This window comes from Epinephelus lanceolatus, chromosome 15, assembly GCF_041903045.1.
Source record: "Epinephelus lanceolatus isolate andai-2023 chromosome 15, ASM4190304v1, whole genome shotgun sequence".
In the NCBI taxonomy this organism is placed as follows: Eukaryota; Metazoa; Chordata; class Actinopteri; order Perciformes; family Serranidae; genus Epinephelus; species Epinephelus lanceolatus.
The window spans coordinates 14073019-14100833 of NC_135748.1; the positions used below are offsets into that span (position 1 = coordinate 14073019).

General features: G+C 40.7%; 2 protein-coding genes across 2 annotated transcripts; both read left to right on the plus strand.

Annotated features, from left to right (window-relative positions):
• The first annotated feature begins 286 nt into the window (after positions 1-286).
• wdr35 (WD repeat domain 35) lies at positions 287-20812 on the plus strand. The gene is made up of 28 exons (XM_033641890.2): positions 287-725; positions 830-947; positions 1935-2006; positions 2160-2252; positions 2336-2464; positions 2624-2757; positions 4065-4230; positions 4334-4479; positions 4852-4977; positions 6127-6312; positions 6588-6623; positions 6730-6790; positions 7771-7915; positions 8351-8420; positions 9993-10046; positions 10145-10254; positions 10342-10561; positions 10681-10761; positions 11130-11266; positions 12915-13118; positions 13258-13404; positions 15466-15598; positions 15733-15843; positions 17278-17442; positions 18007-18147; positions 18258-18414; positions 18670-18910; positions 20313-20812. Exons 1-28 carry the CDS (start codon positions 702-704, stop codon positions 20461-20463), a joined length of 3558 nt encoding a protein of 1185 aa, XP_033497781.1. The 5' UTR covers positions 287-701; the 3' UTR covers positions 20464-20812.
• Positions 20813-25769: 4957 nt separating this feature from the next.
• kcns3a (potassium voltage-gated channel, delayed-rectifier, subfamily S, member 3a) lies at positions 25770-27053 on the plus strand. The gene has a single exon (XM_033643652.2). It carries the CDS (start codon positions 25770-25772, stop codon positions 27051-27053), a length of 1284 nt encoding a protein of 427 aa, XP_033499543.2.
• Positions 27054-27815: the final 762 nt, after the last annotated feature.

Sequence of the window (27815 nt, forward strand, 5' to 3'; positions counted from 1 at the left end):
ATTACTTCTTATTACATTCCTTGTTTATTATGCTTTTCTAGTGATGGCCAGTTATGTAGTGGGCCTATTACTGTTTTAAAGTCGGCTTAAGTAAGTCCAGGAAAACTCTGCAATGCGAAATAAAGTAGTGTTAACTTATACCAAAGATACTGGTTTATCCACCGTCTTTGCTTATACTAAAAAAACTGGAAAACGTATGACCGGCTCAATGCTGTGATGTAGCCAAAGGGACTGAAGAAAACTGAAGAAAAACTACAACTACCAGAAAGACTCTAAACCCTCTTCCGGTTTACGGTTACCACGGGAGACCGAGGGAAGCTACAGCCTGAGCGTACTGAAGTCCGCTAAAACAAGCAATGAAACGTCGAATTTGAGCAGTGTTTTCAATACATTTGCTAACGTTATCAACTACAAACGTTGTCGACATTTTAATTTATCGTCTTTGGTTCTAGGGATGTTAATTGTGTCGTGTTTCCTAAGTAACTAGCAAAGCTAACGGTGTACAAGCTAACGTTGTAACGTTACTTCATATATCCAGGCCGTATGATGTAGCTTAGCTAAGCTAAAACTTTAGCTCACTTTAGCTGTCTAGTTTTCGAGGGAATTGGCGTAATATTAATGTCTTGGTTATGTTAAATCGTAATACGTCGTAAACAATTCATTTGAGACTGAAAAAGGCCTGTTACGTTATCACCATCACAATGTTTATCTACCTCAGCAAGAAGGTGAGTGTCCAAAACCTCACATCGTACCTAACCACCTAAAAACACGCAAGTTAGGACACAGAGCGTTGGTTAACAGTGCGGCTTCAATTTAAATTGTTTTATAGATCGCCATCCCCAACAACATCCATCTAAAATGTGTTTCCTGGAACAAAGATCAAGGCTTCATCGCCTGCGGAGGAGACGATGGTCTCCTCAGGGTGCTTAAGCTCGAAACGCAGACAGGTAAGTTCAGGGGATGGAGCAGCCTGCACAGTCCTGGTACACACACTCGTCATTCCCACGCTATTTGTATTTACCTCTGGCCTTGGTTGGTAGAGCAACAAGTAAATAGCAATGTGCATGAAAATAAAAACCTGAATCATTATAAAGGAAGTCTACAAAATAAACACATAATGCAGAGTTCCTTGACACAGGAATTGCTTTACACTATTTACCTGTGGCATCTGCTGGATAAACTACCCATATCCCACCTAAAATCACTAAATCTGGTGCTCATGTCCCTAGATATTATCCCTTTCTAGAACTGATGACATAATGATTACAGTAAAACACAATTGTGGTCTAGCCCAAGGTAAAAAACGCACAAGTGTAAAATTTGTTTTAAAAAATTGTCCACTGTCGAAAACCCATACACAGATGTTGGCTTAGCCTGGTTCAGATGTTCTTCGTCAGTGTTGCTCAGAGTGTGATGTGCTACATATATTTCATATGTTTATTTATTTATTGCTGTCATTTTTCATCACGATAGATTAAAAGTGGGCAGATGAAAAACGTAATTTTGGGTTGATGAATAATAGTCCCTACATTCAGCTCTGTGTTAAAGTTTATTTGTCACAGCCAAACCTCTTATGTCATACCCATGTGGCTGAGATTTGAGGGCTCTTACAGTGTGAAAGAAATCTTCTGAAAGTTTTATAAGCTTTTTGACTCTGTGTGCAGTCACTGAAAGAAGAAACGGTACCACCCCATCCACTCTTTTCCGCTGGACTGGTCCACTGTTATTATGCTCTTAAACAAACAGAGAAAACCCCCGAAAGAAAGAGAAAGATACAATAAAAACTGTAAGCTGGAAGGTACCCACAAACTACTGTTCCAAGGCTGTAGACGAATGGTTGCCTTTTTAAAAAGTTTTTTTAACAGTTGCCCAACTGTTGTTTGAACATTGTTGTGGTTTGAAATTTGATATGTTTTTTTCTGCTTTCTCAACAGATGATGCCAAACTTAAAGGCCTTGCTGCCCCCAGTAATCTGTCAATGAACCAGACTCTAGAGGGACACAGTGGTAAGTTATATTACGCGGTTGCCAAACCTGTTATTATTATCATACTATGTTAGTAACAGGCAGCATTCACAAAAGTAAAGACAGCTAAGCAGTGCAAAAACTTGGAACAAGCCACAGGAAAATAATCTTACACCCTGATTTCTACACTTGTAGGTGCAGTGCAAGTGGTCACATGGAACGAACAGTATGAAAAGCTGACAACCAGCGACCAGAATGGACTCATCATTGTGTGGATGCTCTACAAAGGTGATTGCCGTCAAATTAAAAAATGCAAGTTGTCTTGTAATGAATATGGCTTTAATAGTTGTCTGTCTTCGCCCCTTCCAAAGGTGCATGGTACGAGGAGATGATCAACAACCGGAACAAGTCGGTGGTGCGGAGCATGAGTTGGAATGCCGATGGTCAGAAGATCTGCATCGTGTATGAGGATGGAGCGGTCATTGTTGGATCTGTAGATGGTAAAAACAGTTTTAATACATGGTGATCAGTCGTAATTTTTCCAACCAGATTTAACATAAAATCACCAAGAATCCCTTGACAAGGACTTCTTTGTTCACATGCTGAGGGAGTAAGTGTGAACATGTACAGTGGGATAAACACCCCCTTTTTTTTTGAAGGAAACCGGATTTGGGGAAAGGAGCTAAAGGGAAATCAGCTTGCTCATGTGGCGTGGTCGCCAGACAGCAAGATCCTCCTCTTCGGCATGGCCAATGGGGAAGTACAAATCTATGACAACCAAGGAAACTTCATAGTGAGTGCATAAGCTTAAGTAGAAGAAGTGTAATTTCATTTTAGTTTGTACCCATGTAGAACTACATGGCTTCATGACCTGTATGATGCTAATATTGTGAAGAAAAATGCAATGTAGATTCAGGTGTGCAGAGGGAGTGCAGGCTTTCAGCATACATGGGAACAGTAGGTTTAGGGAGAATTTATTATCATGCATTATCAGAAGACATTTTGTGAAGCAAATTTATAGCCACCTTAAAGCTTTAAATTGATATTATCTTTTTGATTTTCCAGAAATAATTGTAGAATTTGTAAAGCCCCTAATTGTAGGATGTGAAAATTTCTGACTTTGGCAACTCCTGTGATATTAGAAAAGACGCTGCATACCACTATCAGCGTCATTGCTTGCTTAAAGGGATAGTTCAGATTTTTTGAAGTGGGGTTATATGGGTTACTTATCCCTAGACTGTGTATCAGAAGCAGTAGATATCAGTTGGCACATTCCCAGTTTGGAGAAACATGCACGGAAGAGTTCAGCACGGAAAATACACGATATACTGCTGTGGAGGGGTCAGCAACAACACATATTTTAACCACCCAAAAAAAGTCCCACCTAAAAAATCAATATCAGTTTAAGTGTATGCTCTTCTGAGAGTATTTTCACAGCTTTACCTTAATGCCAGACAGTGATTTCCAACTGGAAAATGAAGCTTTTTCTTTGAAGCCAGACTTCATTGGGTTTCAAAAAATGTGATTTAGCGTTGCTGAACACAGGAGCTGCTGGTCTACCGCTCTCTCGATAAGTTTGTTTGTTTGTGTTATTGTGTGGCTTTGGCATTTAAAAGGGTTAGTTGGGATTTAGCAAATTCACACAGTAGCACAAACTAACTAACTGATCGAAGCAGCAGCACCATGTTCAGCTAGCTAAAATGACTGTTTTTCTCCATGGAGCCTGGTGGCATTGATGAGAGCATATTTGGGGAACTGAAGCTTGTAACGGTTTCCAAGTCAAAATGGGCTGTCTGATGGAAACGTAAAGCTGCAAAAGTACTCTCAACATAACGTACACCTAAACTGGTATGGATTTTTATAGGTTGCTAAAATACATTTTGTTGCTGACCCCCATCCACAGCACTAGATTGCTTAGCTTCTGTGTCGGACTCCTGCTGCTTGTCCAAACTTGGGGCATGCTGACTGACATGTACTGTATGTGATACACTGACTATTGATTAGTACCTCAAAAATCTGAACTAACCCTTTATAGGTACATTTTGTGTGGTGTACCCACATGACATTGATATAAAATAATAATCTGATGTTATGTTTCAGATGAAAATGACCATCAGCTGCCTCACCAATGCAACCGGAGCTGTCAGTATTGCAGGTATCCACTGGTACGCAGGAACTGGCGGCTACATTGAACCAGAGTGTCCATGTCTCGCTATCTGTTTCGACAATGGACGATGCCAGATCATGCGCTACGAGAATGATGAAAGTAAGAGAGAAAAAAAGAACTTCAGAGACTGCAGTATTTTCTTATGCTTGAATGAAATGTTTACCAATGGTGATAAACTATGCTGTTGTCCTTTTTTTTCCAGACCCAGTGTGTATTGACACTCTGATGAATGTGGTCAGTATCCAGTGGAATCATTGTGGCAGTGTCCTGGCAGTAGCAGGTTCTCTCAGAGCCTCAAATCTGGAGAAAGAATTCAATGTTGTGCAGTTCTACACACCATTTGGAGAGGTGAGAGCGAAGATTCTGTTCCTTTGCTGATTGCTTACAGAGTTTTATACATGAAGGTCAGGCATGTGCAGTACACTATTATGCAGTGTTCCTGTCAATATCATATGTGAGACCAAAAAGAAATATTTACAAAGAATGAGCTGAATTGATAAAGCATACAATACCTTTTGTCTCTTGTTTAAGAATGAAATATCTTGCAATTCCAGTTTTGCTGTTGTGCCATCCAACATTGTGCTTGAGTCATTAGTATTGATTTTATAATCATCCATTGTATACCCAGAACCCCTACTGACCCCAGTGTGGAAATACAAATGCTATAAGACAGGAATTGTTGAGATTTTGTGCTTAAAATGACTGCTCTTGTTTAAACAGCATCTGAGGACTCTCAAAGTGCCTGGGAAGCAGATGACAGGCATTGGCTGGGAAGGAGGAGGGCTGCGTATTGGCCTGGCTGTGGACTCCTACATCTACTTTGCCAACATAAGACCAGACTACAAGGTAAATGATAACAAGTGTGGCTCACTCTCTATCAAGGATTTTTGGTAGAGAAACAGTTCTTGAGGGCACTTGTAGATAGAGGAAACTTCATAGAAGTTGAATGAGAGTAAAACAGACATTTAACTGTTTGCTGTGGTTATTTGGCTCGGTAATAAAAGAAAGCGATTGTGGTTAGTTGTTCTGGTGACAACACATGTCAGTGGGACTGTAAAGTATCCAGTAGTCCCACTCAGTAGTTTGAGAACTCAGTTTTTGGCCATACGAACTAAGCTGGTGTTTCCCTTTTGTCAGTTGATTGCTGATGCTCACCATCCTTACCAGCATCTGTATGTCCTGGTGTGTTACTGAGCCAACAACACCAACATCTGATATTAGAGACATGGATTACATAGCTAAACATGACTACAGATTGGGATTATTTTACTTACAAATGAAAATATGAAGCAGTTAAATCCAACAATCCTCAATTCCTCTTAAGGATCTGGTTGAGACTGTGCACTAAAGACACCTCTCCATGCTTTGTACTATTACAATGTATGTGTGGTCGTCACCTCAGCTCACCTCAGTGAGTTTCAACTTGCAGCAAATTAGTTTTTTTCTAATTTGTATGGAAGTTAGCCTGCCGCAACGGTGCAATGGTACACAAGTGGAATATCCATTCTACTTTCATTCTATTTCTATGGAAAACCTGTAGTGAATCTGGCATGAGGACAGTTAAAACACTGACCAGATGCTCAGAGTATTCATCAGGGCAGAGATGATTAAAAAATAGTAATATAAATCACCCCCGCCTGTCTTTAAATCAGTAGAATGTTTGAATTGTAGTGCAGTGTTACATTCAATTGTGTCTAAAGGTTCTCTTGACTGTTGATTTTCTCTTTTATGTGGAAGGTGTGTGACAAATAATACATAAATTTACATTTACCAACCATCTTTTTGTAGTTTTGTGAAGTAGCTGTGTACATTTCTGCGAAACTGGCCTGCTGCAAAGGCAACACCTTGCTTGCAGAATCTGTCCCAAAAAATGCTTTTGGTCATATGTTACTGTCACATGGAGGAACATGTCTTTTGTTTAATCATATTTCTTCCCAGAGCTTAGAAGCAACACACATGAGGTGAATCTCAGCAGCTCTTTATGTCTCTCAACAGTGGGGCTACTGTTGCAGCACAGTGGTGTATGCCTACACAAAGCCAGAGCGGCAAGAGTACTGTGTGGTATTCTGGGACACCAAAAACAACGAGAAGTTTGTCAAATATGTCAAGAGCTTGATGTCCATTACAACCTCGGGGGACTTCTGCATCCTAGCCAGCAAGGCAGATGACACCCAGCCTCAGGTACAAACACCTCTGGATTATATGTCCTATTGTAGCATGGCAACACTGAGAAGAAATTATTATTGTTTTATAATGGTTGACTTAATACGCTACTTACATTCTGTATGACTCGAACAAGCTTATCCATTGCTTTAGACAGATCTATTCTAACTTTTACATACAATGAGGAAGAAACAGTGTATACAGATGAAGTTACAGAGTGAGCTGTAGTAGTAAGGATCACAAATGTGTCTCTGCTCTCTTGTTTCCTGTCTTTCTAATTCATCGTCACACAGGAGGATGCTGAGTTAGAGTCTACAAATCATGCAAGGGTAATGTACAAATTAAAACCACAAACTCAAAATGAGTACTGTTTATTTGGATAAAGAATGATAAATTGACCTGTAGAATAATGTTGCATTATTGCGTGTTTTTCAGTATGTCCTGATTCTGTGCAACTCCATTGGGACTCCACTGGACTCCAAATACATTGACATTGGTGAGTTCATACAGTAAAGTGAGACATATTTTTCTTGTGATGCCACTTTTTTTCATTTTCTACTCAACACAATATAAAATGTGAATTTTCTTACATCATACCATCGACTAAACAAGGCATGTGCCCTGCGAGCTTGCACACAGTGGAGAACTTGGTAATAATATCCTCGAGGCACGACTGGAATGATCAGAGTCCTCGTTTACCATAAGGTTGGTGTGTTTCCTCAAGCCAATGTGAGAGATCACACCCTGTGTATAGAGACACGGTGGTTGGCGTTCTGCCACCTGCTGCCCACAGTTACATCTTTCATAGGCCCACAGCATCTTATAGCAAACAGACGGTTAGCACTGGGCATCTTTATATCTCATGGATATTCAGCATTCTGTCTCTGCTTGACATGACTGAATGTTTGCTGAGAACATAAGGGAAAGACAGGTCAAAGTCTGCAGACCTCAAAGCCTCAGAGGATCTGAATGGATTTCAGATATCCCACATAGGTTAAATAATAAGAGAGTGAGTTCAAGTGTGTGCCTTTTGGAGACGTCTCCTCCTCTGGCCTTGTGATGGCTTTAAAGTTTATCTGTTTGAGAGCACACCTCATTATATGTTCTTGTATTTATCCACACAGAAAATACGCACCGAGTATTCATAATTCAAAGTTAGAGAAAAGAAAGATTTATAGTGATTTACAAATATTAATTTACCAGGTGTTGGTATCGATCACTGTATTTTATGTAAGCTTTCACCACCCAAATGTCAATACTTAATTACTATACACGTGTATGTACTCAAACTGAATTGTTTGACATAACAAACTAAAAGCTTAAAATCCCTCTTAGTTGGTTACATTGGATAAAATGTGGTGTCAGATGCTTGGCACACACATGATCCACCAAATGACATTAAAAAAGATGGACACGATTGATTCAGTTGCTTCCTAATGACACAAAATTATAATCACTACTTGTCTACTTGTTCAGATCCACTGTTTGTCACCATGACCAAGACACATGTGATCGCTGCATCCAAAGAGGCTTTCTATTTGTGGCAGTACAGAGTGGCGAAGAAATTAACTGCCCTGGAGATCAACCAGGTGACCAGAACTAAGAAGGAGGGAAGAGAGAGGTGAGTTTTTTCAGACATTGGCCGAACATTTACAGTACAATGGAGCTGCATCTAAACTGGATGTCATAAAAGCTGTATTTAACAAAGCCAGGTAGAGGATGGGGACAGAATAGAACACCCATGTCAGAACTTACAGTACACATTAAGCAGATCATGGAAAGTTACAGGGAAGTAATGAAACCACAAGGCTAGATTCTGTGAGTCAGTTGGTTTATTGGCGTACTGTTTCAGTGTAGAGTGTTGGTACTGACAGTGCTATGAAAAGCATTCATTCATCTGAATCAAAGGCCACTGTGGTTCCAGACAGGCTAGGCATGACATAATGTTCTGCCAGGGCTTTCCTAGCACCTGAACCACAATTCACCTCAGTGGAAAGGGCAACTGTCTGTCTGTGTCTGGCTCTTTCTCATTTGTTCTCACTTCTTGCCTGTCTAGGGTCTATCACATTGACAGCAATCCATCCGGAGCCAATGACAGTGGTCCAGACTTTACAAAAGCCTTCACAGTAAGAGACATTTTCACCTTTCAGATTTACAAGTTTCGTAACCTCAAAGTTGTGGCAAAAAATCAAAAAATAACTCTACAAAGATGCTTCTGAGACATTTTTATAACAATATACTGGGAAACTAATAGGCAAGGCAAGGCAAGTCAAGGCAAGTTTATTTGTAGAGCACAATTCGTACACAAAGTAATTCAAAGTGCTTTACAGAGCAAGAAAATGCATTAAAATCACAATACAAAATAAAAACATAAATAATCATTATAAAATGAACTTTAAAAGAGAAGAGTGCAGATAAGATCCTTTCAGTCATATGCACAGTGAAATAGAGCTGTTTTGAGCCTAGATTTGAACATTGTCAGAGTAGAGGCCTGTCTCACATCTTCAGAAAGACTGTTCCAGATTTTAGCTGCATAAAACTGGAATCCTGATTCCCCATGTTTAGTCCTGACTCTGGGCACCAGCACGAGGCCGGTCCCTGAGGTCCTCAGAGTCCGAGATGGTTCATATGGCACTAACATGTCAGAGATGTACTTTGGTGCTAGGCCGTGGAGAGACTTGTACACAAGCAGAGCTGTTTTAAAGTCTATTCTCTGAGCCACAGGAAGCCAGTGTAGAGACCTGAGCACAGGACTAATGTGCTCGTACTTCCTGGTTCTGGTCAGGACCCGAGCAGCAGCATTCTGGATGTACTGCAGCTGTCTTACGGCCCGTTTGGAGAGGCCAGTGAGCAGGCCGTTACAGTAGTCTAACCTACTAGAGACAAATGCATGGATAAGTCTCTCCAAGTCAGGTTTAGACACTATACCTTTGATTTTGGCAATGTTTTTTAGATGGTAAAAAGCTGCTGATGTTATTGATTTGATGTGGCTGTTAAAGTTCAAGTCTGAGTCCATTATTACCCCGAGATTTCTAACCTGATTTGTAGGTTTTAGAGAGAGAGACTGGAGGTGACTGCTGACACTTTCTCTTTGTTTCTGTGGACCAAATACAATGACTTCAGTCTTGTCTGAATTTAGCTGGAGAAAGTTGTTTTGCATACACACACTGACCTGTTGGATGCAGTGACAGAGTGAATCCACTGGTCCATATTCACCTGCTGTCAGTGAGACATAGATCTGAGTGTCGTCTGCATAATTGTGGTAGGACACATTATTACTTTGTATTAACTGGCCTAAAGGCAGCATGTAGAGATTGAACAGAAGGTGTCCCAGGATTGACCCTTGGGGCACCCCACAGGTCAAGGCCATGTGGTCTGAGACACAGTTACCAATTTCAACAAAGTACTTGTAATACATTACATTTTTAATTGTATCTCTCCATCTACTGTATGTAAAGCTGTTTTTTGTCTTTTTCATGAAAACAAACTTTTTCATGGGGGGTCCAATTTACTTGAATTGTCTGAAGCCTTATTTTTGAAATGTTAAAATTTGGGACACACATACATAAACTACAACTAATAGTAATTTAATTTAAAATACATTTTCAGCTCACAATAAAGTTTATTGATATTTATGTTTTAGTTCCAGTTTATTTTTTATTGTCATGGCTCACATGTATGTTTCTGTTCTATTTCAGGCAACCCGAGATCCCATTTGTTGTATCACAGCAACAGACAGGACCCTGATTGTGGTATGTACATCTGTGTTTTAATTTTGCAACTTCAAATCATTCACTAAAAGTAAAATTGAAGTAAAACAATAAGTGTTTGATTGTATATGTTCTTCTAGGGCCGTGAGTCTGGCACCATCCATAGATACAGCCTCCCGAATGTTGTTCTCATCCAGAAATACACTTTGAACAACAGAGCCTACTATCTGTCCTTGAACTGCAACTCCAGGCAGGCACTGTTAATCACTTCAAACACAGTTTATCAAATTTGAAAGCTGATAAATTTTTCATTAAATTTAATTGTTATTTTGTTTAGTCGTCTGGCCACAATTGACATTGCGGGCGTGCTGACTTTGTTGGACCTGGAAGTTCGTGCCTCCACAGACAACGGCTCAGGAGACCAGGCATCTGCAGGAGATCCATCCAAGTTTGAGCGCAAAGATGTTTGGGACATGAAGTGGGCGAATGACAATCCTGATCTATTCGCCATGATGGAGAAGACAAGGATGTATGTCTTCAGGAACTTAGACCCAGAGGTGAGTGCTCAGGTGTTTGTGTGTTGGTCAGCAGCATTATCTTATTATTACTAAATAAACATTTAGCAACTGTTGCCTTTGTGTATTGTTTTTTCTTTTTTTTTTAAAAAAAAAAACAGGAACCCATACAGACATCTGGGTACATTTGCAACTTTGAAGACCTGGAAATCAAATCTGTCCTGCTTGATGAAATCATGAAGGTAAAACTTTATTTAAAAAAAGTGGCACTTGAGATCCGAGTCCGAATACTGTCATGTTGAAATGAAAAACATAACCACTCATGCTAATACCAAGATGCTTTTTTCCCATAGTTTCAATGAAATGTTTTATTTAGCCTCTTAAATATCCTAAAGCAGATGGATTTTGCAATTGTTTAGACTTACTGTTGACTTGACACATGATTAATTTAACAGCTGGTTGCATAATGATGAGAATTCATCCATTTGTAGTGTTAATATGAAGAGAGACTCTCTTTATGCCTCACTGCTTTGCTGTGTCTTTAAATTGCTCAAAAATGCAGTGTGTATTTGTTGATTTAATGAAACACTTATGGGATCTTGCCCAACAGGATCCAGAGAGGCCTAACAAAGACAACCTCATCAACTTTGAAATCCGCTCCCTGAGGGACAGTCGTGCATTGATTGAAAAAGTGGGGATTGAGGATGCCTCACAGTTCATTGAAGATAATCCTCACCCAAGACTCTGGTAAATGCAAAGTGTTGATCTCTACTTTCTATTCAGCTTTAACGCATGGCTTTAAGCTTAAGGACCTTATTTTAAGTGCGACATAAAGTGGTAGGTCTTATGGCAGAGACACACCAAACCGTCTTCAGAGAGCTAGCAGTGATGGAGGTCCCATGTTGCATCACCTGACATTGCTGTTTCTTGGCCTAAAAGTTGCACATGAACACACTGCAAAGACTACAGCAGACGGCCAACCACCATGTAAGTTCTGTACCGGCATGAGAGAAAATAACTCTCCACACCAGCAGACGGTCATTGTCTGTAATCATCATTAAAAAAGGAAACTGAATGCTAGTGCTAGTAAGCCAGTTAGCCCATTGATAACACAATCTAATGTTTAAGAACAGAGCTCATTTCCCTGCGCCAGTGAACAATAACACAAACCCTTCCAAAACTTATCTGTTAAAGAAAGAAAAAAAATCTTACCTTATATGACAAGTTTGTTCTGGTCTTCCTTTTGACTTCAGCTCTTTGTTTACTTTCCTCACTTCCGTTTCTCCTCTCATGCCCTAACCTGAACTGCCAATCAGAGTGATTTCATTCACTCACAAGCGCCGTCGTCAACAGGGTCCAACAAGGGGCAACGGTGCAGGACATACCACACTGACTAGGGTGACTGACGCTCACCAACTGCCTGATATTGACCAACATTTTGGTTCATGTATGTGGAGCAGTGAAAAGTGAAAAAGGATTGGATGCAGTTAAGTATAGATCAGAGGTTGTGGTGATTAATAAATTCACTTTCAGCCCATCACATCACTGGTCTCATCGCTCTGATACAGCTGTGCTGATTACAATGACACATGACGACGGCAGCTCAATAAGTGAAGAATTGGCTTTTCCAGGAAATCATGTTGTTGTCTGGATAGGTGCAGAGCGATTCAATGTGAACACCACAGATCCGCAGCAGATGTTGTGGGGGATTTTTAACAGTTAATTTGTACAATAACAATAGAAACAAATAATTAAAAAAAAAATTAATTTAATCAAGGTAAACATGGGACTCGGTGATACAAAGCAGCAAAATCAGTTCTCAAAAACTATTCTGAATATTCTGTTCAAAAGATATTTGAACATTGCTGTCAGGTCAGGTTGGCACCAGTCAATAGCTGCCTTTGTCTGAGCATGTACTCTGTGTTGGTGTAGGAGGATTATTGCAGAGATTTATAATAACTCTTTTGTAGCTACAGTGTGATCACTTTAGCTTATGCGTGTTCTCTGGGTAGTGTGTCAATTCTTGCAGCATCCCTCAAAATCTCGCAACATCAGAAAGTGGGAGTCAGTTCAAGCAGTCAGCTTCAGTCTGTGACCTAAAGATAATCTTTGCACTCATCTCACACAGCAATAAAATCATAGAATCATTAAGTCTGAAACAGATTGATTGATTACAGACAATTATTTGGTCCATAGATACTGATTTGCATTTGCAAGCCACAGTCCTACTCACAGATTGTTGAGTGACTTCATACGGCTTAATAGCTTCATTACAGTTTAAATCTAAATCAATCATATTAGAGTGTGTATAAGAATTTATGTACGCACATTATGCCTCGCAGCTGTACTGGTGATAGTAGCTAACTGCCCCCTCTCTCCGTTATGACCCCACCAGGCGTCTTCTGGCTGAGGCAGCCCTCCAAAAACTGGATCTGAAAACAGCTGAACAGGCCTTCGTCCGTTGCAAAGACTACCAGGGCATTGAGTTCGTCAAGCGACTGGGCAACTTGCAGAGCGAGCCCATGAAACAGGCAGAGGTGGCAGCTTACTTCAGCAGGTTCGAGGAAGCTGAGCGGATGTACCTGGATATGGATCGCAGGTATATTTAACTGTATTTTTTGGGGCGTATTTGATAGTTGAATCAAAACTTCCAATAATGATTTACTTTGTCATTTTAAATGTCAGTGTTACCTTATGCCATCAGTTCTGTAAGCATGTTAATGTTTTATTTCTCGTAGGGACCTTGCCATCAGCCTTAGGATGAAGCTAGGAGACTGGTTCAGGGTGCTCCAGCTGCTCAAAGCTGGCTCTGGGGACTGTGATGATGCTCTGCTGGAACAGGCGTACAATGCGATTGGAGACTACTTTGCTGACAGACAGAAATGGTATTGAAATTTAGTTTACGATTTCTTTCTTTGGTCATTTAGTGTGTTAGTATATTTAGTATAGAAACAATATATACATGTGTTAGATAGTTACAGAGCCCCTAAAGTTCCAAAAGGTGATATTTGTTTTGTCTTGCGTACAACAAATATTATCTTTTATGAATAACCTAACAGCTTGTCTGCACAAGATAATAACTCGTTTCCACAAGATAATAACCTATGCGCACAAAATAAAATATGTAGCAAACTACATAGCAACTTTTGAGACTTTCAGGTCTCCATTGGTAATATATCTGTTTTGGGGGGAAAAAAGTTCTGTATCCATAATTAACGAGAATATTATTTCAGAATTCTGAGAAAAGTTGTCATGAAAAAAATGGCTCTTTTTTCCCTGAATTTATGAGACAGCCATCTATTCATAAATCAGTTAATGAGACATTTTGCATAATTTTGAGATGATTTTATTAATATAGAAAAACAGCAGCATTTTATTTATCAGATGAATGTATTACGCATTCATAGATATGCATTGTAATGGCTTAGCACTATAATACATAAACAGATTATGCAAATATAAACACCCATTTTCACCCAAGATCGTCATTAGTACGATGCAATATATTTAATATATCCCAAACCAAATAATACGTCATTAGTCTCTCAGTTGTATGGTAATATAAATGCTAATTAAAATCCATTATAAAAGGATGAGTAAACATTATGTCACTTCTATTTTGCGCCCATATACATTGAGTTATTGTCACCATAATCATTCCTTCGGTCCATACTAGCTTTGAATAATCCTTTCCTGACACGAGTCCAGTGTAAATGATAGAGGACAAGTCCACCGTCCTTTGCAAAAATGCACTCTGAGGTTCAGCTAAAGATAATTCAAGGCTTCAGCAGTCTCAGTCAGCCAAATCAAGTAGGTATCTTCCAGAGAGACTACCTTCTTTCTTTTTCCCTGTTTCTTTGCTGAGGCTTTCACAAGGAACCGTAACAAAAAGAGGGAGTTTTGTAAGGAAAGACTATGTCTTTATAAGACACCCATGTAATTTAACTAACTGTATGCTGAAGCCTCATTATCGCCTCAGCTAAACTTTAGAATGCATACTTTCACAGAATGAGAACTGTGTTTTTTCCCCTATCACTTACATTGAATTGGAAACAGATTCACTGGATAAATGATGACATACTGTAACCTGTTTGTGCCACTGCAAGCAATCTTTGTTGAATCTGGACGGCCTTTAACACACTGTATGGATGTATGCACACAGGGCTGTTACCAGAACTCCTATCCATTATTATCTTATTCCATTGTTCTGTGTGCTTTCCGTTATTATACATCCATTGTTTTCTTTGTTTAAGGTTTAAGTGGGGCTCTTTTATTTACGTCATCTCATTGCGCCCTCTTCCACAGTGGCCCCTAACTGAAGAATTAGTGCCACCTACTGCTTATCTCAGTGAACCAACTCCCAATATTCGCATAACAGCAGTTGATGAAAAAGCACATAAAGTCACATTTAGCCAACTATTTGGAAATTCAGTTAAAATGTGCGCTACATTTGGATGGAAACCTGACTTAAGATTCAGAGGCGTCTACACAAGGCTCTCAACATGGAGGTGGCTGAGTCAGCGGCTCATAGCTAACTGTGCGGACAGTGCTAGCAACAGCAACAGTGCTTATAGAGCTAATGGTGTTAGGAGAGTGGCTGCAACACTTCCACGCCGACACCGTCTCAATATCAGCATTAACTGCCATATTAGGGCAGTGCAAAGCGGTGGGGATTAGCTAGCCAGTGGGATACACACATGGACTCACATGTACATGTGGCTGGACCGCACAACAGCGAACAGAGAAGTCCGGATTACAGTGCACAAAGAGGTGGCCTGACTGTGTTCTCTGCTCAGGATGCCAGTACTTAACTACATATTTACATAGCAAATAGCTGGTTCCTGCTACATTAATGTTCTGAATGTCATGAAGGGCTCCTTTAAGATTGAAGAAAACTCTGTCTTACTTTCAGTTTTAAATACTGTATAAATCCTTTCTGTTTCAAGGGTCAACGCAGTGCAGTACTACCTTCAAGGTCGTAACCAGGAGAGGCTGGCAGAATGCTACTACATGTTAGAGGACTATTATGGCCTTGAAAAGCTGACCACTATGCTGCCAGAGAATCATGCGCTTTTACCGGTGAGCAAAATGTTCAGATTTGACCAAAAATAACTCTTTCTTTGGGCTTTATGTAGAAATTTCAGACATCAATGATTGAATCCATAAAGCCAACCCTCTGTTGCCTCTCCATTGTTTCCGTCTCTGTGTTTCAGGATATTGGACAAATGTTTGCCACCGTGGGCATGTGTGAACAAGCTGTGCAGGCCTACCTGAAATGCAACCAGCCCAAGGCTGCCGTTGACACCTGTGTCCATCTGAACCAGGTGAGAGACAGACAGAACACTGTGGTGCCAGAGTTTCTGAGTGACACTCTGAACACATGGTCTTCCCTCAGCCATCTTCAGATTAAACACACACTTCACTGTGTTAGTGTGGCACCTGCTGTCCTCCCACTCCTATCCTCTTCCTGTGTCATATTTAGCCCCACAGTGTGAATGCTGCTCTCAAACTTTGCTCTTCCAGTGTAAATTTGGCATTTAGCTCAGAAGGGTTGATTAACTGTTCTTCGCTCAGGTTTGGACAAAAGAAAGAGCTTTCTTAATATAAAAAATCTGTGAAGAGATGTTTCACCACAGCTGGCTTTGATTTAAAGGACGTTAAATTTGTGCTGTAATTGACCCTGTGTTAATCCAGAAGGAGAGGTCGTTAGCGGTCCCTGTTTCCTCTCTTGGCAGTTCCTCCTGCTGTGTTAATGTTGCGTTTTTGACAGTGAAATGAACAGGCTGCACTTTAACTGTTTTCCCTTCAGTTTCCTGTTAGCTCATCCCTGGGATGTGGAAAAATACACTAGGCTCTGTGTTATCTAACTTTTGTGACTGCAAGTGAGGTATACAGCTGTGGGTCCTTTTCAGAAAGGCTTGATGAATAGAAGCCAGAAAGTGATTTAAGTTAAAACCTGATTGCAGTTGGTAACTTTTATAAAGAATAACTTTTTTTATGTATTTGCTGAAACTGTCACTGTAGTCGCACAACACTAAATCAGAATCCCATTCCTCTGCCTACTCTGTTGCCTTGTAGCGCCTCTAATGGCCTACAGCACATTAACAAATACAACAAATCAGAGCTGAGGAGTCTCTAATGCAGCTGTTAATCATGTCAGTCACTGCTTGTGAACTTAAGACTGTCAAATTAGGCAGCGCTGATCAAATATTAATAAAGAGTCTGTTATTATGTTATCTATTTCTGGCCTCAAACGTTTTCAGAAACTTATTTTTGTGTACTGTTAAGATGTAAAATGAGACGGTTGGTCCAGCTGGTGGGTGGTGCTTGGTATTTTGGTCGACTGTGTCCAATATGGTGGCCGGGTCACAAACATATTTGGTCAGTGCTGCCTAGTTTGACAGTTTGACCGCAGTTCACAAGCAGTGTTTGACACGATGTGTTAGAGACTCCTTGGCTCTGACTGGTTGTTTTTTGTGCGCTTTGGTAGATTCTATGTGAGAGGCAGTAGAGAGAGGAGGAGGGACATGATATATTTCTCAGATTATCTGTCTCATGTACTTCTTTCATATTATAGTGACAGTTTTAGTAAATACGACACAAAATTATTTTCATGAAAGCTACCAGCCGTAGCTTTAAAAGCTGTATGTTATTGCACTGACTTTTCTGATTATTATTTTAGATTAACTTGACCAATATCATATTCAAAAGGTACAGGCTTATTTTGTTTTTGGTTCAATATTGTCCTTTTCTTACAGTGGAACAAAGCAGTGGAACTCGCCAGGACCCACAACATGAAGGAGATTAAACCTCTTCTCTCCAAATATGCTACACATCTTCTTGAGAAGAATAAAACCTTAGAGGCGGTGGAGCTGTATCGGAAAGCCCACCATTTCCTTGATGCGGCCAAACTCATGTTTAAGGTGGGTTTATGTTTTCATGCACTTTTTTACGCTGGAATTTGAAGCGTCACATTTTCCCAATACATATACACACAGAAAGGAACTGAACAAGCAGCTTGGGGAAGGAAGGCTGGGTCATTCCTCCCTTCTTTTACAATAATCAAATCCAAACACCAAATGACTGTCGATCCCTAATAAACTGGCCCCCTTCCTTAGGGTCTAGGAGCAGTTTTTGGGGATCAAGTCCACTATAGGGCCAGCTCCATCAGGTCTTGAGGCGACCCAGTACTGGACAGATTAGTTAAAATTAAGAATCACAAACCACCTGACAAAATAATATGGAAACCATGGTTGCAGCAACACATAGTTAAAATTTTATATAGATAACTAAAACACACAAACCTGGTTGATTCTGGTGGACTGACCCGTTCTGGAGCCCCATGATGGTGCTCTGATCATGCTTCGCTGCCGGTGAATGGGGAATGGTGCGACACACTCTGTTTATTGTATTTGAGGTCACACTAGAATTTTTCTTCAGCTGGAATAACTTGTTTGTGGGCATGGACTTTTTGGCTGCCGTTACAGATCGCAGATGAGGAGGCGGAGAAAAGGACCCGACCGCTGCGGGTGAAGAAGCTCTATGTCCTGGCAGCACGTCTGGTTGAAAATTACCATGAGCAGGTGAAGACGTCACAGCAGAGCAAATCCAAAGGGAAAAAGTCTGAGGTAATATATCACCACTAATACTTTATACATATAGGAATATATGTTTCTATTTCTTTCTTTCTTTATTTTTTTTCAATAAAAGCTTTTACATATTATAATACTGTAATTAGGCAACATCTGCACTGGCTGGGCTGCTTGAGGAAGATGCAACCTCTTCAGACAATCGTATTGTGGACAACGCGTGGCGTGGAGCAGAGGCGTATCACTTCTTCCTGCTGGCTCAGAGGCAGCTATATGGAGGCTACATTGAGAATGCCATGCGCACAGGTACCAAATCACACAGGACACTTCAACATAATAATGTAATAATTATTATACAGTATTTTCCAAACTGATTCAAAGACAGTTGAGAGAGAGTTGAGTTTATGAGATATTATTCAGTTTGTATTTGTATTTATTTTGTCACAAATTATTTTTTCTTGACTTGGACAGTCTTGTGATTTGAGACAAGTTAGTTTCCCATCATAGATAGAACCAAACACAGTTACAGTCTAACTCCTCACCGCTTCCCCATTTTTAAAGCCCTTCACCTGCGTGAGTATGAGGACATCATCCCGCCAGTGGAGATCTACTCTCTGCTCGCCATTTGCTCTGCGGCCAACAGGGCCTTTGGCACATGCTCGCAGGCCTTCATCAAGCTGGAGTCCCTAGAGAGTCTGGACCCTGAACAGCGGCAGCCTTACGAGGATCTGGCCCTGGAGATCTTCACCAAGCACACACCAAAGGACAGCCACTCGACGGAGCTGTACGGATCGTCAGATGGGTGAGGGCACCGATGAGTTTACATCAAAGTCTGGCTCCAAACACTGACAGACGACTAGTTTCCTTAACTTAACCATTTAAAAGACATGTTTTGGAGGGATTTCGCCATTCTTTCCCTTCATACACATATTTGAATTCACAGATTACCATGAGAAATAGAGACATATTAAAGACACGATGAGTATATCTGAATCTACATTGGGAGGAATAACCGTAATGAAATATGAACCAGTAGTATTGATGGGTGTATTGGAGTAAACAGCAGTCTACATTATTCTTTATTTGGGGTTTTCCCCTGTAGAGTCAACATAAACACAATGCTGTGCCTTGCACTGTGATATATTCATTTAATTACAACTATATTTTAAAAGTTCCCTGCCACATCTCCAGGCACAAGCCAAAAACAGTCATTACTAAAGTCTACATGCAGTAAATGATTACAGCAAAATTTAAATGAGCTGTAGTCATTACCCATTGTCAAAACAGAAGCGCTGAAATGTATTTTTCTCTAGTAACGTTAAATGGATTGTTAGATGATTTGTATACACAGCAGTTTCTGTCAATTTGGGGTAATAAAGTATATTACAGAGCCAGTTGCTGTAGACAGAGGAAGCAGCATTAGGGTCTTTATTAATGTAACTTTCTAAAAGTGAATGCTGAATAGGGGAAATGAAGAACCTACAAATAGCTTTTTTTATGCATTACAGGAATACACACAGTTTTGTAGATTGTTAGCTCTGTTGCTTTATTATGACTCTAGCATTGTGTTGAGTGCTACAACCAGTCGCAGGCAAGCAATTAACAATGAACACAGAGCTACAGAGAAAGTAATCTCGGAACCTGTTGGCTATTGGTCTGACAACGATAAGCTTCTGGCGGCCATAGCCAATATTTTGGGAGATCCAGTGTGGCTAGCAGATGTGGCCAAGACTTCCTTTGCCGTGGGCTGGCCATTTCGGCTAATCTCTATAAACACACATATATGCATATGAAAAAAAAAAAAAAAGCTAATAAAATGCTAAATTGTTGTCGGAGGATAGCAGATGGGTTCCGAGATTTAATTTCAGCCAATGCGTTATGCCTCCTCACATGGACTGTTTACCTGACATTCAAACATGATTGGTGAATATTGCTCAGACTACAAACAGAAACCAGAATGCTTCCAATACCAAAGTCTTGCCCTGTGGCCTACAGAGTCTGCATACATATACAGATATCTGTTCATAGAGATTAAAGAGACAGACACCAGGGACATGTGGGGTATGCTTTCATCAATAATGGAAACTTTACCAACAGATCACTCTTAACTTTTTGTCTTCCTTTAAGCCATTCATTGAGGTTCTCTTTAATCTCACTACTTGACAATATCCCTGACTCCAACTAATTCTATTTTCTTATCCTAGGACGGAAGGAAAATTACCCACATGCATTGTGACAGGTCTACCGATCCAGGAGTACCAGTTCTGGATGTGCAACGTGTGTAAACACTGCGCTCTAGGGCAGGAGATCAGCAAGTATAACTGCTGCCCACTGTGTCACAGTCCTGTAGCGTGAAACTCTGTCCCACATTTTCACATTTCTAAGCATTGTAATGTACGTTGGCCTGAATCTGTGTTTCTTTTTTACGTGTTTGTGGAGCAAATGAACTGAAAATATTTACTTATGGAAAAGGTGCATTTGGTTTTAACTTAATGAAAGTTCTTAAACTGAAGCTGTCATATGTTTTATCCAGTCGAAACAGAGCAAAATATGTATTTAGTGGGATTTAACTTATGTCTTATGTATTTTTCTTTACTTTAAATGTTGTGAAATATTAAAATGAATACAACTGCTTTGTTAACTATTTTTATATGGAAGTAAATAGTAAATAAACTGTCACCTTTGTACAAGAATTTAAAATGTATTTTGCTTGGACTTCATTTTGCTGACCTTTGTAATATCATACTGCATTCTTGATCACTTTATATCATGTGGAAAATACTGTTAAGGACAGATGGCTTTCAAACCATTATCACCAACTAATCTGCTTGAAAACAGTACCCACACTGTCAGTAGTGTTTACTGGGAACACCACTGCACTTGGGAATAGTGCTTAACAAGTATCAGTGCTGCTGACCATCTGTAAGGAATTTTTGAGTACATCCAACCAGATGAAATACCGCTTCAAGTGGAATATGCGGCATGTTTTGGTAGATGATGAGGACATGGTTCAAAGGGAAACGCTGCTTCTGTTGTGGTTTTAATTGTTGATACATGACAGGATGGAATTAGCAAAAGTACAAGTCTTTAGCCTTTTATCTTGCTGTGTGGAGACAAAAATGTTTGCCTGAATTCAAGTGGTTTTAAAAATCTTGACCCCAACATAACATTTAAATAATTCATTAATGTAAAACAGTATCCTCGTGGCCCCACCACTCCACTGAAGTGCCTCTTGCAGTGTTATTGCATATCAGTGATACAATCTTCTCCTGCCATCTACTGTCAGTAAATGGCATCAGTGAGTAGGTCACAGCATCATAAGCAGTTGTTGCATAAAAGTAACTTCCATCTGACTCAGAGCATATTCTGAAGACACTTTCTTTATTTTGGTAAACCTTGCAGAAGATCGTATTGCTGACATTGATAGTGCTGCAGAGTCGTGGTGTGTCTGCAGCTTAATTTGTCTTAACTGTAACTTACACTTTGACTTATAATCTTGGCAGGGCCCTGATGATTTTTAAATGACACTTGAGTAAGTAATTGTTGTTTTATCCTCTGTTATTCTGATATTACAGCATCACAGTAGGGTTCTTTTGTAATTTCCTTACATTATAAATGCTGTATATTGTATATTGGCCAAATGTACACACTAAATATTTGGAGGGAGGTGTCTGACACCCCCCCTCCCACCAGCCCCTCCGAAATTATGCCATGTCCACGTACACATACAAACAGTGCCAATACATGCTGGTTTTACCATGACTGCCTGTTCCCACCATCAACTACTGAGCTATTTTAAATCATTACTGGGTATTTAAAGGTCCAGTGTGTATGATTTAGTGGCATCTAGTGGTGAGGTTGCAGAACTGGAACATTTAACGTGCCGATTGTGTAGGAGAACTACAGTGGCCAACACAAAAATGCAAATCGCCCAGTCCAGTGCCAGTGGTTGCTTTAGGCTACTGTAGAACAACATGGCATAGCACATGGCACAACATGTAGATATAAACAGCTCATTCTAAGCTCCAGCAATTCTTAGTTTTGGGGGGAGGGGGGGTCACATGAAACGGGTTTATGGGTCCTCTGCCAACAAATTTTGAGCATCAAACACTTAATTTCCTGCATTCTGATAAATTTTCGTACACCAATTTGTGTCTTTTCTGCATCAATCAACTGTAAATGTCTTTCATTTCGTCAAAATAAAAGTCCTCTGCTATGATTGTATGAGGCAGGACATGTCTCCTGCATCGCCTATGAAATTTACTCCTATGGTAATAAAATATTCATTCATTTATGTTCCATATCCTTTTAGGGGTCGCGGGAGAGGGGGGGCTGGACAGGTCTCATGCTTATATTCACACCTACAGCCAATTTAGAGTCACCAATTAACCTGCATGTCTTTGGACTGTGGGAGGAAGCCGGAGTACCCAGAGAAAACCCACACTGATGTGGGGAGAACATCCAAACTCTGCACAGAAGGGCTCCCCCACCCTGGGAACCCAGGGACCCAGGAGCCCTCTTGCTGTGAGGCAATTTTTAATTTATTTTTTTAAATTTTATATACTTTATTAATCCCTGAGGGGAAATTCAATTTTTCACTCTGTTTGTCAATTACACACAGGTCCAAACACACACATGCACAAACTGGACCTAAACACACTGTTTGTGTGTGGTTGTGCTGCTGGTCCTGCCAGATGCCTCCTGCTGCTGCTGCCATCATTAGTCATTAGTCATACTTCTACTGTTATTATACACATATGACTATTGTCACACAAGTATACTGTCAGATATTAATACATACTTTCAACATATTGTACCACAGTAGCCAGAACTATAACTATAATATTATTACTTTCATTAATGTTGTTGTAAGCTACTGTCATTACCTGCATCTCTCTCTCTCTCTCTCTCTCTGTCTCTCTCTCTGTCTCATTGTGTCACATGGATTACTGTTAATTTATTATGCTGATCTGTTCTGTACGACATCTATTGCACGTCTGTCCGTCCTGGAAGAGGGATCCCTCCTCAGTTGCTCTTCCTGAGGTTTCTACCGTTTTTTTTCCCCGTTAAAGGGTTTTTTTTTGGGGGGGGGGAGTTTTTCCTTATCCGCTGTGAGGGTCTTAAGGACAGAGGGATGTCGTATGCTGTAAAGCCCTGTGAGGCAAATTGTGATTTGTGATATTGGGCTTTATAAATAAAATTGATTGATTGATTGATTGATTGATACATGCACTAAGTGGAGAGATGTCAGAGTGGGCTGCCCATGACAGGCACTCCGAGCGGTTGGGGTGTTCGGTGCCTTGCTCAGGGGCACCTCGGCAGTGCCCAGGAGGTGAACTGGCACCTCTCCAGCTACCAGTCCACGCGCCATATTTTGGTCCGGACGGGGACTTGAACAGGCGACCCTCCGGTTCCCAACCCAAGTCCCTATGGACTGAGTTCCTGCTGCTGACCACCATGCTGCCCCTAATGAAGCATAATTATGATTATCATATAACATTTCTGCCAATCCATGTCCTTTAAATCCTACACACTGGACCTTTAAACTTTAACAGTGGCTGGGCCCATAAAGGCTAATTACTTGATTTGGTGCTATCCCAGTGTGTGGCAGTCAGTAATGTGGCATGTTTGACCACACAGTTTGACGCTGCCATATTTAAACACTAAATCTTCCCTTGCTCTCTTGCACACTTTTACTCCTCCCTCTGCTGCCTGCTCATCAAAAATCTGCATCAAAATTGTGTGTGTATGCATAACAGTGCGTGGGTGAATGATCCACCGGCAAACTGTGATATACCACAGGCCTAATATATTATACTTTATTTCTTTGCAACCAATGTTCATATTTTTTTTATTCCGTATACCCCCGTCGGTTATGTTATATTAGTTTTGCAGTTTATTTAATATTATTTGAGGCAAAGGTCGGCACAGCAGCAAACCCAAACAACCCAGAAAATCTTCACAATGAGATGACAACAAACGCGAAACAGAAGGCAGCCCTTAAAGAATCATTTGAGCGCTTCGCCTAAAGAATCATAAAATATTTACAGTGATAAATTTGGCACACCTCAGACGAGCTGGCGCAGCCCGGACACTGGTAACACATTACACATTAAAGTTTAAAGTTGTATAAAACAGACTGTTAGCGGGGAATAAATAATGTGCCAGCTGTGTGTGATCAATTGTCCTGTTAGCTGCGTTCCGCCCTGCACTGCTGGAGACACACACACACACACGACCACAGCACTGCAATGAACACTGCTCAGTCCGGACTGAGCCACAGCCACGGGACATCTGCGCTCATGGACAGGTATGCTGCTATTACCACCTCCTCTTTCTAACTTTATGTGGAGATGCTGCTTGGACAGGAAATATGACTGCTCTTCTGCGACACTGTTTGTCTTATTAATATTTTGTGTTTTCGGATTATTTGGTGCATGATTCCCAGTGTCATTGGAATCAACTGGCGCGCAAAGTCTGTTTTATTTCACTTTGATCGTTTACTTTTTATGCCTCTCCAGCGGTTCTCTTGTAAAGTCTAAACTTTTATTGTTGCAGAAACGTGTCAAATCTGACCTTGGCTTCACTGCATGTTGAAACGCTATATATTACAGTGCGTAACACAATACACGTCAGACAGTGCGGATCGTTTTAGACCTACAAGCAGGACTGATAGCGAGTACCGAGTCATTGTTTGTATGGAAAATGTAGGTATCATAGGTCCATAACAGGGCCGTGTCATGGAGTAAAAAACATCTGGGGCACCTACCCACCCCCCCAACACATTTTTAATGTTGTAATGTATAATAATAAGGATGGTCATTTGTTGAATGTAAAAGATTATGATTACATTTGATTATTTTAGACAGTGGTGCACGGGTGTCTGTCGTAGCCTAGCAATTTACTTGTTTATTTGTATTTGTATCAATATATGGGGTGGGGTGGGGGGTGGAACATATTCGAATACGCCCAATATATATATGTCTATAATAAAACACTAAAGGTGCACCGATACTACAATTTGATCAGCCCTAGTTTTATGTCCTGAACCATTAGTCAATACATTCAGTTGAATGATTCACTTTTTGAAGCTATAAGACTATTTCTGTTGCACTCTTACACATTTACCTTAAAAGTTGAATTATGACATCATTGATCATTGTCATGACCATGCAGAGCACTGTCACGATATGTAGCTTGTGACATAAATCGATATGTAACTTGCTAGTGTAGTGGAAATTGATGATACTAGGTAGGTGGGTAGATTATCAAGGAGGAAGTGGGTATACTCTCCTATATATTCCAATGGCTTTTTGGCTGATAGGTGAGTTTGCTGTAAATGGCTAGAGAAAGAGGTTGGCATACACTGTATACCTGAGTACACCTTCAATGGACAGGTGTAACTATGCCTGATGGAAACATTTCATCTTTAGACTGTAAATTAATAGCGAGTCACGCTCTCACTAAACCATTCCATCAAGAGGTGCCACAGACACCAAGATGCAACTTGATACTTGACAGCTCTGATGTAACGCGCTTCAATGTGATCAAATGACATACAAGAAAGTGTGAGGCGTTCTAATTTCAGTGTCTTTGTTTGCAGGCAACGAAGCCTCTGAGATTTGAACAAGAGTTGCTGAATGCCCTCTGACAGCATCATCATGATGTATGGACAGATCCTTCATCCGCACAGCCCTGATGATGACTGCTTTATCAATGTCAATGTTGGTGGTTTCAAACAACGAATGGAGCACAATGTTCTGAAACGATTCCCGCAGACACGTCTGGGTCGCCTCCTGTGCTGCAGCTCCAAAGAAGCAATCCTTGAGCTCTGCGATGACTTCAGTCCCTCTGAGATGGAGTACTACTTTGACCGCAATCCACGTTTTTTCTGTTACGTTCTCAACTTCTACCTCACAGGCAAAATCCATCTGGTGGACGGGCTGTGCATTATGTCGTTTTTTCAAGAGATTGAGTATTGGGGCATCAAGGAACGTCACTTGGACTTCTGCTGCAGCAACAAATTTCATGAACTGATGCAGCTTGCGGAAGATAAGTGCTGGGATCAGAGGAGCGATGAACTGCAGCTGCACAGCTCGGGTTCATCTATTGAGGAGCTGTCAGCCTTGGAGGAAGACATAGAAATGTTTGAAGGCTCCTGGTGTGCAGATATCCGCAGGAACATCTGGATTCGTCTTGAGAATCCTGGTTACTCTACTTCAGCCAAAGTGATGGCTGTAGCATCCCTAAGTGTGGTCATCGTCTCTATTCTGGCCATGTGCATCCACAGCATGCCGGACTTCCATCAAGTGGATCTCAATGAGAAGGAGATTGAAAACCCAGTGCTGGCTTTCTTTGAGGGCCTCTGTGTTCTGTTCTTCTCTGCAGAGTTTATTCTTCGTCTGGTTGTTGCACCATCAGCCAGGAAGTTCTTGTGCAGCCCTCTAAATATCATTGACTTCATGTCAATCATGCCCTTCTATATCACTTTAGCCTGTGATATAATGGATGAAGGTGAAAACACAGACTTGGAGAATGTTGGCAAAGTAGTGCAGATCTTGAGGTTGATGCGAGTGTTTCGCATCCTGAAACTGGCTCGCCACTCAGCAGGTCTTCGCTCTCTTGGTGCTACACTGCAACACAGCTCCAGTGAAGTAGGGCAGCTGGTGCTTTTCTTGTCTGTGGGCATTTCCATGTTTTCAGCCCTCATTTACTTTGTAGAGAAAGACTCTCGAGAGTCAGAGCTACAGACTATGCCTATTGGCTGGTGGTGGGCCACCATCAGCATGACTACGGTGGGCTACGGGGACACCTTTCCTGTTACGCTTGCTGGGAAGCTGATAGGAACCCTGTGCATCGTCTGCGGGCTGCTGATCGTGGCTCTGCCCATTACTAATATCTTCAATAAATTCTCCAAGTTCTATCAAAGGCAAAAACATCTATAGTCACAGACGAAGCAATAGCTGAACCATCTCCAGCAAGGCACAGGAGTGTTCCAAGGAGTTCCAGGATGCAATGTCAAAACTTTTAACCCTGCAAACTCCTTATAAATCACAACTCATGAGAAGTTGTAAAATAAGCTATGACCATGAAAAATAAGCAGGAAAATGGGGTTAGCTGCACAATGTACTATAATGAACTTGACTAAATGGGCGTAGTATTCAAAGGTCAAGTCTTTTTTCTTGTGCTGGTCTACCACTGCCTCAATCAGTAGTTTGTCTTTGTTATTGTGTGGCTTTAATGAATCCCAACTAACCCTTTAAAACACCAAGGTCACCCAGTAACACATACAAACCAACTGACTGAGGCAGCTGTAGACCAGGAACTCCCGTGTTCTGTGCAGTAAAATAACTGTCAATAGAGACTGGCTTTGAAAAGAGCATTGAAAAGTTTCATTTTCAGCTCAGTTTTACACACTAAGAATTTTCGCCATTTTAGATTCTGCGTTCACAGTAGAGGCATGTGAGAACAACAAAGTTATCTTACCAAATTCAACATAACAAGGAGTGAGTAACTATACATATTCCTCTAAGGGAACAGTTTAGAATTTGGGGATATTAGCTTAATCACTTGAGTCACATGAGTCAGATAAAAAAGATAGATGCCACTCATGTCTGTGCAGTATGAATGTTAGCACCAGCAGCCAGTTACCAGCTGAAGCTTAATAAAGCTTAAAAAGAACTGGAAAAGGGGGACACCGCTAACCA

What these genes read in the sequence shown, in the direction of transcription:
- wdr35 (XM_033641890.2), top strand. Translation starts at nt 702, where the DNA reads ATGTTTATCTACCTCAGCAAGAAG. An exon ending in GCGCTACGAGAATGATGAAA is followed by an intron (nt 4,231 to 4,333) that starts GTAAGAGAGAAA and finishes TTTTTTTTCCAG; the next exon opens with ACCCAGTGTGTATTGACACT. An exon ending in CTCCAAATACATTGACATTG is followed by an intron (nt 6,791 to 7,770) that starts GTGAGTTCATAC and finishes CTACTTGTTCAG; the next exon opens with ATCCACTGTTTGTCACCATG.
- kcns3a (XM_033643652.2), top strand. Translation starts at nt 25,770, where the DNA reads ATGATGTATGGACAGATCCTTCATCCGCACAGCCCTGATGATGACTGC.